This window comes from Lepidochelys kempii, chromosome 15 (genome assembly GCF_965140265.1).
Source record: "Lepidochelys kempii isolate rLepKem1 chromosome 15, rLepKem1.hap2, whole genome shotgun sequence".
Taxonomy (NCBI): domain Eukaryota; kingdom Metazoa; phylum Chordata; order Testudines; family Cheloniidae; genus Lepidochelys; species Lepidochelys kempii.
In genome coordinates, this window is record NC_133270.1 from 3416593 (window position 1) to 3429168 (window position 12576).

General features: G+C 46.4%; 1 protein-coding gene across 6 annotated transcripts in view; it reads left to right on the top strand.

Annotated features, from left to right (window-relative positions):
- LOC140898799 (uncharacterized) overlaps positions 1–10789 on the top strand; it is a 35747-nt gene extending 24958 nt beyond the window's left edge. For all 6 annotated transcript variants that reach the window (XM_073313229.1, XM_073313230.1, XM_073313231.1 and 3 more), the window contains 4 exons: positions 4027–4140; positions 5437–5940; positions 7894–8007; positions 8383–10789. In XM_073313229.1, the coding sequence (XP_073169330.1) occupies positions 4027–4140; positions 5437–5940; positions 7894–8007; positions 8383–8966 (1316 nt within the window). In that variant the 3' untranslated portion in view covers positions 8967–10789. The remainder of the gene's footprint in view (positions 1–4026; positions 4141–5436; positions 5941–7893; positions 8008–8382) is intronic.
- The last annotated feature ends 1787 nt before the right edge of the window (positions 10790–12576 follow it).

Below are 12576 nucleotides of genomic sequence, written 5' to 3' on the forward strand. Positions count from 1 at the left end.
TCTTAACAGTCCTTAAGGGTTTACCAAAGTGTGACTTCTCTTGAGCCAGTCATCTTTCCTCTCTGCTTCTTTTCCTGCCAGCCCCCTATTGAAGTAAACCAAAGTGTTCATGCAGTAAATATCCCAGTATCCAGGACAACACACAGCACATTGTTATTACGGAGCCACTCCAGCTCCACCACGGCGGGCTTGGAGAAATAGGACTAAGGGCTTGTCTACTCTTTGAATGCTACTGTAGTAGCACTTCAGTGTAGCCATGAACTAGAGGGATGGGAGGGATTCTCCCATTACCGTAGTCAATCCACCTCCCCAAGTGGTACTAGCTAGGGGTTGCTGGAAGAATTCTCCCATTGACCTAGCATGGTCTGCACTGGGGGTTAGGTCGGCTTAATTGTGTCATTCAGGGGCATGGATTTTTTCACCCCTAAAGAGTGATGGGTCAGTTGCATTTATGAATGGCTTAAGGGACACCAAGTTAAGTGAGGAGGGTGCGGTTAGTGGGTGGGAGGGAGGGGTGGTTTGGGGATCTAGAGCCTGTTGTGAGAGGATCCGTGCCCTGTCCCCGTTGGAGAGCGTGCACTCCGTTCTGATCAGAGTCCATTTTCAGTTCACATATTTTCAAATATGATGATTCTCATTCTTCTCTCCACTGTTCAGGGCCTCCCTCCCTCCCACTGTCTTCCCTACAAACTGTGACCACAGCCTCTGTTCCTCAGTCCTCACAAGGTGACCTATTCCCTGACATAAATATGCATTTGCTTGGTGACATCATAGGTTGGTAATGAAACTTCTGGGGACTTGGAGGGTCCTGCTCCCCCCCTCCCTATCTGTAGTAGCCACACTCTCTTTTCTCTGTAGACTCCTTGGATCTCTGAGTCGGTCCCTGCTGAGATCCCATGGTCTTATTCTCTTTTCCAGAGGAATTAGTCTGCTACTGAGTTATAATCATATCTAATTCCTCAACCTCATCCTAGGTACTTAAGGAACTAGCTGAGGCAATCTCAGCACCATTAGCAAGTATCGTTGAGAACTCCTGGAGAGGTCCCAGAGGACTGCTGAAGGGCAAACATTGTTCCCCATTTTAAAGAAAGGTAGTAAGGAGACCTGGGGAGTTATAGACCAGTCAGCCTAACTTCGATACCTGTAAAGATACTGGAACATGTTTTTAAACAATCAGTTTGTAAGCACCAGGAGGATAATAGTGTTATAAGGAATTGTCAGTATGGATTTGTCCAGAACAAATCATGCCAAACCAACCTCATTTCCTACTTTGACAGAGAGATTGGCCTATGACAGGGGTAATCAATAGGTGGACCGTGGGCCAAATCTGGACCACCAGACACTTTTTAATGGACCCTGAAATCTTTTTATTATTACTAGGGCTGTCAAGCGATTAAAAAAATTATTTGGGATTAATCACGCGATCAAAAAAATTAATTGGGATTGATCATGCTGTAAAACAATAATAGAATACCATTTATTTAAATGTTTTTGGGTGATTTCTATATTTTCAAATATTGATTTCAATTACAAGACAGAATACAAAGTGTACAGTGCTTACTTTATATTCTTGATTACAAATATTTGCACTGTAATGAAGTATTGTACTGCAATCACTTTACAATGAAAGTTTAACTTACAAATGTAGAATTATGTACAAAAAAAACCCTGAACTCAAAAATAAAACAATATAAAACTTTAGAGCGTACAAGTCCATTCAGTCTTACTTCTTGTTCAACCAATCGCTAAGAGAAACAAGTTTGTTTACATTTACAGGAGATAATGCTGCCCACTTCTTATTTACAATGTCACCTGCAAGTGAGAACAGGCATTAGCATGGCACTGTTGTAGCTGGAGTCACAAGGTATTTACGTGCCAGATGCACTAAAGATTCATATGTCCCTTCATTCTTCGACCACCATTCCAGAGGACATGCGTCCATGCTGATGATGGTCGATAATGATCCAAAGCAGTGCAGAGTGACACATGTTCATTTTCATCATGTGAGCCAGATGCCACCAGCAGAATGTTGATTTTCTTTTTTGGTGGTTCAGATTCTGTAGTTTCCTCATTGGAGTGTTGCTCTTTTAAGACTTCCGAAAGCATGCTCCACACCTCGTCCCTCTCAAATTTTGGAAGGCACCTCAGATTCTTAAATCTTCAGTGGAGTGCAGTCGCTATTTTTCGAAACCTCACATTGTTATCTTCTTTGCATTTTGTCAAATCTGTAGTGAAAGTGTTCTTAAAACAAACGTGCTGAGTCATCATCCGAGACTGCTAGAACATGAAATATATGGCAGAGTGTGGGTAAAACACAGAGCAGGAGACATAAAATTCTCCCCCCAAGGAGTTCAGTCACAAATTTAATTAACATGTTTTTTTAACGAGCATCATCAGCATGGAAGCATGTCCTCTGGAATGCTGGCCGAAGCATGAAGGGGCATATGAATGTTTAGCATATCAGGCACGTAAATACCTTGCAGTGCCAGCTACAAAAGTGCCATGTGAACACCTGTTCTCACTTTCTGATGACATTGTAAATAAGAAGTGGGCAGCATGATCTCCCATAAATGTAAATAAACTTTATCTTCGTGATTGGCTGAACAAGAAGTAGGACTGAATGGATGTGTAAACTCTAAAATTTTACATTGTTTGGTTTTTGAATGCAGTTGTGAGACCCAAAAACCCTACATTTGTAAGTTGCACTTTCATGATAAAGAGATTGCACTACAGTACTTGTATGAGGTGAACTGAAAAATACTATATCTTTTATTTATCATTTTTACAGTGCAGATATTTATAATAAAATATAAAGTGAGCAGTGTACACTTTGTATTCTGTGTTGTAATTCAAATCAGTATATTTAAAAATTAGAAAAATATCCAAAAATATTTAATAAATTTCAATTGGTATTCTGTTGTTTAACAGTGTGATTAAAAATGCAATTATTCATGATTAATTTTTTTAATCATGATTAATTTTTTTTTTTTTTAGTTAATCGTGTGAGTTAACTGATACTAATCGACAGCCCTACTTCTCTTTTTTTTTTTTTTTATTGTTTTCTTTCAAGTCTGGACCTTGACTATCCCTTGACCAAGATATTTGGACCTTGACAAAAAATAATTAACTACCCCTGGCTAACGGTATTACAGAGAACCTGCAGCTTTGCGATATCTTCATGTTAGTATGTCCTTTGATACAGTCCCACATGCTGTTCTCAGAGGGAAACTAGGGAAATGGAGTCTAGATGAAATTATTACAAAGTGGGCACAAAACTGGTTGAAAGATTGTACTCAATCTGCAGCAAGGGCGATTTAGGTTAGATATTCGGGAAAAACTTGTAACTCAAGGGTAGTTAAGTCCTGGAATAGGATTCCAAGGGAGGCTGTGGAATTCCCATCATTGGAAGTTTTTCAGAACAGCTTAGACAAATACCTATCAGGGATGGGGTCTAGGTTTATTTGGTCCTACCTCAGTGCATGGGCTGGATTAAATGTTCCATTCCTACATTTCTGTGGTTCTGTCACTCTATAACCTTCTCCATAACACTGGGGGATTTTTGTACTCCTTTCCATTTCACCTGACTCGCTATATTCCCTAACTCCTCAGCATGTGCTTTCCTAATATCCAACACCCCTGACATCCCACACGCAGTGATATCCCCTCTCCTTCCTATTCCTTACTGTGCTGAGCCCCAGCAGCCCGTTTCCCTGACTCTCTCATTATCCTTGGGTCTCTATGGTAGGAAGCAGTTCCAAGGTGATGTCCCCATGGCTTTCCGTGATGGGGAGTTACTTTCCCTGGGTTTTAGGAGCCCCTTTGAACAGGAATCTCTGGTCATGTGTGTGCCAGGACAGCGGTTATTCCCCTTATAGGCAGAGTGTCTGGCACCTTAGAGCACCTGGAGAGCTAGCCACAGAATTTTGGTGCTTTAAAACGAGCAATGGTTAAAAAAAAAGGCCAGGCTCTTTGTGACACATGTCCCATGAATTCACCTGATCTTATTTGATTCTTTCCTCTGAGCAGGGTTACCAGTTTCCAAACCTGAAGTGACGTCCCAGCTGGAACAAGGGGAAAAGCTGTGGGTCTCAGATCTCCAGGGCTCTGAGGAAAGCGAGATCCTGAGAGGAACCTGTGCTGGTGAGGAGTCATCAGAGCAACTCAGATACTGTCTCTGCGTGAAGAAAACCGCTGGGATTCCCTACGAAGCCCTGGAGAGCTCTCTGAGTTCCAGATTGTCCCCCAGCAGGTGTCATGTCCTCAGGGCAGATATCGCTCATGGCTTCCGATCCATCCTGAGCGACTCGTGGCAATAGCTCCCTTCCTAACCTCCCTTCATCTTGAGCGATGGGATGGGAGACAGAATTGACCCCCTCCTCTCTCCCTAATGGGGAAGAGCTTGGGGGAATTCATTTCCTGATATTTCCCCCATCTCTCCAGCACTTACTCTGGTTTCCTCTCCCCTTTTAGTTCAGGTTCTGTTACTTGCACACTCTTGGGTATTCCACCTTTACCATTCCCTGGGCCCAGGGCATAAGCTTGTTAATTTAAGTATCCTCACCCTTACGCAGTTTCTAGGGCTCAGGGCCAGCCTTACGCTGTTCCTAGGGCTCAGGGCATAATCTTCTGCAGGTTTGCAGGGTCTTTTACTAGTGAAAGAGCCTTACACAGTAATATCCTTAACTTCTTTTTATTAACAGTTACCCAAGCAGAACACACACACCAAGCATACAGTGCTCACTACTCCCCATAATCAGATGAACTTTGTCTTGGTGGTCAGCCAGGATCAGGTTGTCTGGGGCTCCTTCAGCTTCTGCACGATATAGTTGGCAGGGTGTTGAGGTTTGGCAGCTCTGATCTTAGGCTGTGCCCTGGAGTTGGTTCCCAAGAAATTCCTGTTGGACCCCAGTTATTATAGTGAAACTTGAGTCCTGCTTAGCTCTACTGTCACCAATCATTGTAAAGTAAAGTCCTGCAAACCAGCATTTTTCACCCGTCCTAGCCCATTACGAAACCACTCTTTACCCAATCAGAGCCCACCACCTGAGCTGATTTAAATCTTGCAAAGTTAGTGATGCAACAGGCAGAAATGATCAAAGAACCAGGCAGAGACCAGACAGATGAACAATAGAGAAGCAGGGACAATGAAGGCAAAACAATAAAGTATAGATTTCACAACCACATCTGTTAGGTGATTCCTTGCTAGACAGAATGCTGTCAACATTTTCTTTACATTTCTTACGATCTGTTTCTCTATCTGGTGATGGTGGGCACTGTTAGGACAGGAGCCTCCTCAACAGCCCAATATTACATTGTTTTGATACAATTTAGAGGGAATGTGAGGCTGTGACTTCCTGCTGCTTAGCTCATGGCTGCTGCTGTCCTAATGTGGCTGCAGAAAAGTCCTGAGACATCAAGTTTCTCTCTGTGTGTCAGGAGCTGGTGGGATGGTGAGTGAGAACGGGGAGCAGAATCCACAGCAGGAAGATGCTGAGCCTGTGGAACTGCGCTGGGAAGTATCACAAAGAACGAAAGGGGATGTGTCCAGGAGTCACAAGAAGAGGCAGCAGGGAAACCAGCCAGGAGAGAAAATGGACAAATCCATCAATTGTGAGGAAAATCACAAGGACCTCCAGGAAACCACAGCCCAGCAGAGAATCCTCATGGGAGAGAGGAAACACATTTGCCCTGAGTGCGGGAGAAACTTCAGTAGACGCTCACACCTCATTCACCATGAGCGAATCCACACGGGAGAGAGACCCTATGAATGCTGTGAGTGTGGGAAAAACTTCACTCGGCGCTCGGACCTTATTAGACACCAGAAAACCCACACATGCGAAAGCCCGTATGAATGTTGTGAGTGCGGGAAAAACTTCATTTACTGCTCAGACCTGAGGAGACATCAGAGGATCCATACAGGACAGAGACCCTATGAATGCTGTGAGTTGGGAAAAGCTTCCATCAGGGGTCACACCTTATTTATCATCAGAGAATCCACCAGGGAGATAAACACAATAAAATCCTTGACTAGGGCTGGCAAAACATATTTTTTCTCTAATATTAATGATGATTCCCACATGTGGCCCTTAAGGCTGTTAGTGCCATTTACGTCATTGTGATCTCAGCTCCCCCAGGTGAGTTGTGCGGTTCTGCTTTTTGCAGCTAATCCTGCTTCTTCGATACCTGGAAAGAGACTGGACCATATTGTTAAACATTCTCTTTGTAAGCACCTGGAGGATAAAAGCTTTATAAGAATAGTCAGCATGGATTTGTCAAGAACAAATCAAGCCAAACCAATCTGATTTCCTACTTTGACAGGGAGATTGGCCTATAGTATTTCAGGGAAGCAGTGGATTTGCTATATCTTCATTTTAGTACCTCCTTTGAAACAGTCCCACCTGCCGTTCTCATAGGGAAATAGGGTCTAGATTAAATTATTATAAAGTGAGCACACAAAACTGGTTGAAAGATCAAACTCAATCTTAGGGCTTGGCTACATTTGCAAGTTAGAGCGCATTAAAGCAGCCCCGGGCGCCCTAACTCCCGATGTGTCCACATTGGCAAGGCACATAGAGCGCCTGGACTCTGCAGCTGGAGTGATCCTGGTAATCCACCTCCACGAGAAGCATAAAGCTTGCTGCGTCCCGGCTGAAAGGCCCGGGCATTAGTGTGAATGAGGTGTTGCATTACTGCGCTGTGACTGTCCTCCGGAAACATCCCATAATCCCCTGAAGTCAAGAGGCCACTCTGCTCATTGTTTTGAAAGCTCTGTTTCGGACAGCTAGCATGCTTATCTGCTCCGGGACAAAGCAAGCCATTAGTGTGGAATGCTGCTGTTGTGAGTGGGGTGGGGGGGGGGGAGTGGTCTGCTGCTGTCTGAACTTACCAGACAGCAAGCTGACATGCTCTCAGCCCCCCAAAACACACTCCCCGTCACACTCCCCCTCCCCACCCGCCATTTGAAAAGCGCAGCCGATTGCACACTGGGATAGCTGCCACAATGCACTGCTCTTTGTGGCATTGCCAGGGCTGCTCATGTGGCCACGCCAGAGTGTGCTTGCAGCTGACAGTGTAAACACACGGCAGCGTTTTCCCTGCTGCGGTCTCTGAAGCCTGGTTTAACTCCCAGCGCTCTACATCTGCAAGTGTAGCCATGCCCTTAAACTGCAGCAAGGGCGATTTAGGTTAGATATTAGGGAAAAACTTGTAAGTGCAAGGGTAGTTAAGCTCTGAAATATACTTCCAAAGGAGGTTGTGGAATCCCCATCATTGGAAGGTTTTAAGAACAGCTTAGACAAATACCTATCAGGCATTGTCAGGGTGTACTTGGTCCTGCCTCAGTGCATGGGCTGGATTAAATGATTTTCCAGCCCAACATTTCTGTGGTTCCATCATTCTGTAATTTTCTCCGTACACTGGTGGATTTTCATATCCCCCCCGCATTACACCTGACTCACTATATTCCCTAACTCCTCAGCATGTGCCTTCTTGGTATCCAACATCCCTGACATCCCACACGCAGTGCTGTCCCCTCTCCTTCCTATTCCTTACTGTGCTGAGCCCCAGCAGCCCATTTCCCTGCCTCCCTCATTATCCTTGGGTCTCTATCGGTAGGAAGCAGTTCCAAGGTGATGTCCCCATGGCTTTCTGTGATGGGGAGTTACTTTCCCTGGGTTTTAGGAGCCCCTTTGAGCAGGAATCTCTGGTCATGTGTGTGCCAGGACAGCGGTTATTCCCCTTATAGGCAGTGTGTCTGGCACCTTAGAGCACCTGGAGAGCTAGCCACAGAATTTTGGTGCTTTAAAATGATCAATGGTTAAAAAAAGGCCAGGCTCTTTGTGACAAATGTCCCATGAAGTCACTTGATCTCATTTGATTCTTTCCTCTGAGCAGGGATACCAGTTTCCAAACCTGAGGTTATGGCCCAGCTGGAACAAGGGGAAGAGCTGTGGGTCTCAGATCTCCAGGGCTCTGAGGAAAGCGAGATCCTGAGAGGAACCTTCCCAGGTGAGGAGTCATTAGTCCAACAACTCAGATTCTGTCTGTGCGTGAAGAAAACCGCTGGGATTCCCTACCAAGTCCACGAGAGCAGTTTGAGCTCCGGATTGTCCCCCAGCAGGTGTCATGTCCTCAGGGCAGATATCGCTCATGGCTTCTTTCCCATCCTGAGCGACTCCTGGCAATAGCTCCCTTCCTAACCTCCCTTCATCCTGAGCATTGGGATGGGATGTGGAGACAGAGTTGATTCCCTCCTCTCTGCCCTCTGAGGAAGAGTTTGGGGGAGTTCATGTTCTGATATTTTCTCCCATCTCTCCAGCACTTACCCTTGGTTTCCTCTCCCGATTTTCATTCGTGCTTCTGAAGTTTCTCTCTGTGTCTCAGGAGCTGGTGGGATGGTGAGTGAGAACGGGGAGCAGAATCCACAGCAGGAAGATGCTGAGCCTGTGGAACCGTGCTGGGAAGTATCACAAAGAACGAAAGGGGACGTGTCCAGGAGACATGAGGAGAGGCAGCCAGAAGAGAAAATGGGCAAATCCATCAATTGTGAGGAAAATCACAAGGACCTCCAGGAAACCACAGCCCAGCAGAGAATCCTCATGGGAGAGAGGAAACACATATGCCCTGAGTGTGGGAAAAACTTCAGAAGTCGCTCACACCTTATTAACCATGAGCGAATCCACACGGGAGAGAGACCCTATAAATGCTGTGAGTGTGGGAAAAACTTCATTCGACGCTCACACCTTATTAGACACCAGAGGATCCACACCGGTGAGCGACCCTATGAATGTTTTGAGTGCAGGAAAACCTTCATTTACTGCTCAGACCTTAGAAGACATCAGAGGATCCACACAGGACAGAGACCTTATGCATGCTGTGAGTGCGGGAAAAGCTTCCATCAGGGGTCACACCTTATTTATCATCAGAGAATCCACCAGGGAGATAAACATCATAAAATCCTTGTCTAGGGCTGGCAAAACATACATTTTTTCTTTAATATTTTTGGTACTTCCCACACGTGGCCTTTAAGGCTGTTAGTGCCATTTACGTCATTGTGGTCTCAGCTCCCCCAGGTGAGTTGTGCGGTTCTGCTTTTTGCAGCTACCCCTTTTGGGGCGAATCCCCAAGGACCCTTTCTGCCAGGTGCTTTGTTCTGAGTCATGGGAGTATGAGTCCATCTTACTAGGAATGTGCATCAGGCCCAGGGGAGGGAAACACAAAAGACCTCAGTTAGCTGCATTATGTTAAAATCTACTGGGGCCTTGTCTCCATTAGCACTTTTTGTAGTTAACCAGCATGAGTGAGCTATCCAGATGGAAAACCACAACTCTATTTTCTGTACTGACATGGCCCAAGTACAATAGTGTGGGTTAGCTAGCACTTTCCCCCTCAACCTGTCCTAATCTCCTTCACTTTTCCTAGTCTAGAGAAACCATTATCATGATGGTAAAGCTTTTGTAAAATAACACAACTCAGTAACGAGACAGTGCCGAGTGAATCAGGTTTCAGTGGATCAGAGGAGAATGCAACGGGAAAATCGGTGGTTCTCATTCTGAGTCATCAGATGTAACCTGCTCTAAATCTCATTCCATCTGAAACTGAAAATGTCTGATACCTCTGTGAGCAGGGTCGGATTTCCAACTACGCACACCGGGCAGGTTGCCAAGTATGTGATTTTCTAGCCCAAATGGGCTATTTTTAGCTGTCAGTTGCCAGGGTTTTTAGCAGTTGCAAGTTGCAGTATTTTGGGCTATTTTGCTGCCCTGCTGCCACTGGCTACACTGCTCAGGAGGGAGGGAGCCTCCTAATCCGTCCTGTTCCTTGCCGAGATGCCCCGCACACTGCTTGTCTCACATCGTGCCGCCTCCCCTTGGGTGACATTTGCAGCACGTGCAGCATTCTTGTCCGAGGGAGAAAAAATTTTTTCTGCACAAATGTGCTGCAGTTCTGCCTTTCGCCCACCAGGGGCCACGGTGGTGCCAGAACAGCCTGAGCTGGCTGCGGCTGACTGGTCGGGCTGGCGGCGGCAAAGAGCCGGCAGGCGGGTGGGGGGGTTATCTGGGCAGCCGCCTTCTTGGAGCCAGGTTAGGAGGCAGAGCTGGCCACACAGGGCTGCTGGGGGAGGGGGGGTCACAGGACCCCATGGGGCCGCTTAAGATGCTGTCCCAAGGGGCACAAAAGGTGTAAATCTGGTCCTGGTTTTTCTCTCTTTCCTGAAGGCGGTTTGGTCACACAACTGGATATTACTTTTCTGTGGCAGAATGCAGTTCAGATTTATTGGGGACATTGAGGCAAATGACCAGTTGCTTCAATAGTCATTTCTTCCTTTTTTTTTTCCTCCACCCTTCCATGATGACATGGGGAAAGTTCAAATGCAGCTCAGTCAACAGGAGCGAATACTCCCAGTTCTGGGATACGCTACCAAGGAAACGGGAGTGGTTTGAAATCTCCAGTGGCGAACAACAGCACACCCCAAACTCTGCAACTAACTGGGTATCATCGCAGCGTTGTTCAATTATTTGTCAGTATTATCTCAGATAATGCAAGGAGAGAGTGCCACAGTAAGGGACTTGGAACTAGGCAAAATGCCCATGAATTTGATTCCCAACACAGTTGTGACCCAGCCCCCACAGGAAGTTACTCCTGAAGATATCTCCTAGCTAATCCTAATATTTGGGCAATAACTGCCTTTAGCTATGCAGATGTGGAGGAAATAGAATTGATGTTTTTGTTGAATTCACCCTTTGTAATGCTGCAAATGTGTATAAAATGAAATCGATGTTGAATGTGAGACAGCTGAAGAAAAATAACTCTTTTTGAATAGAAACCAGCCTCTTGTACCATCCAATGATTCTCACCAGGCCTATATCTAGTTTCTAATTTAGACCTGTGCTATCAGATTAAAGAAGTAAACTAGGCATGTTTGAGGAACTCATTCCTCACTAGCACAGCTGAGATTTCAGGTGGGTTGGTAAAGGATTCTTCTCCAGAGAAATGTAAATTTGTCCTCCTGAAGACCAAGGACTTGGCAAGAACTCAGAAACCACAGGCACCTAATTGCTGGTTTTCAGCACAGAGATAAAAGCTATGGTGAGCTATGGTCCAGCAGAAATGTGTTTAGAACACAATTTCCTAGTTCCATGGCATTGATTAGAGTCCCAACAGATGCCAGTTAGTTTGAGAACAATTGTCCTTTACCATATGAATCCAAAGTTTCATGAGGCAAAGAAAAAGAGTTGATGCCTTTGGAGGACATTCCCTCCTCAGCAGGGCCGGTGCAACCACTAGGTGAACTAGGCGGTCGCCTAGGGCGCCAAGTGGTTGGGGGCAGCTCAAAGCGCACTCCGGGGAGGCGGTGGAGCGGAAGTGAGCTGGGGCAGAGGGGCGCAGGGAGGGCCGCCTGCAGTAAGTAATGGGGGGAGGGTGGCGCACATGGGAACCGCTCCCCGACCCAGCTCACCTCTGCTCCGCCTCCTCCTCTGAGCGCACTGCCCTGCTTTGCTTCTCTCCCTCCCTGGCTTGCGCTGATTGGTGCCGCAAGCCTGGGAGGCGGGAGAAGCGGCAGTGTGCTCGGGGAGGAGGCGGAGCAGAAGTGAGTTGGGATGGGGAGTTGCCGCATGGCTCCCCGGGCTGAGGGGAATTGCTGAACGGTTCCCCGGGGGGAGAGGGGGCGGCGGGGAGCTGCCGCAAGGGGGGCGCCTCACGGCGGAGGGGAGCTGCCCCAGTGGGGGCGCTTCAGGGCGGAGAGGGGGCGGTGGGGAGCTGCCATGGGGGGGCGCCTCAGGGCAGAAGGGGGGTGCCGGGTAACTGCTGCGGAGGGGGGGCGTTTCAGGGCGGAGGCGGGGCAGCGGGGAGATGCTGCAGAGGGGGCGCCTCAGGGCGGAGGGGGGGTGCAAGGTGGAAGTTTCGCCTAGGGCGCAAAACATCCTTGCACTGGCCCTGTTCCTCAGAAGGATCCCAATCTGGCTGCCTTCTTGGACAATAAGCACTTTCCTTCTGTGCAAGTGATAGTAACCCATGAAGTAATGCGTGGGTCAAGCTCCAAGTTCAGACTGCAGGATATTTGAATATTGAGTCCTGATTCTATGCTTTGGTGTCTTGGTTTTGGTCTTGTGATTTATGCCTTTGCATCGCGTCTCCATCTCCTGCTACTTTGAAAGATTAAAAAGTGTGAAAATAGAAAAGAAGGTTTTTTTCATGTTGCAAACCTTGCCACATAGTGTGAGACCCCTTCCACCAACACTTATGGCAGAAGAGCCATAAATAAATTAACTTCCAGAAATGGAAGGCACCTATATGGGTGTGAAACCTTCTGTAAAATTGTGGTTTACTTGGTGGAAATCGGTGTTAAATTAAAAGAAAGTAACATATAAGATTTTTGTTACCAGTAAGAATGAAATTAAACATGAAGTTAATTATTTGTTAACCAACAAGAGACTAATTATGTGATGACTCTCAGCTTTCCAATATAATTCTGATTTATGTTGTTTTCTTTTTATTGGTAACATAGGAAATGGTGGCTAATCCTTAAAGGCTTGTTTGATGTATTTTACTCCCTTCTGACTATGGAATTCTGAA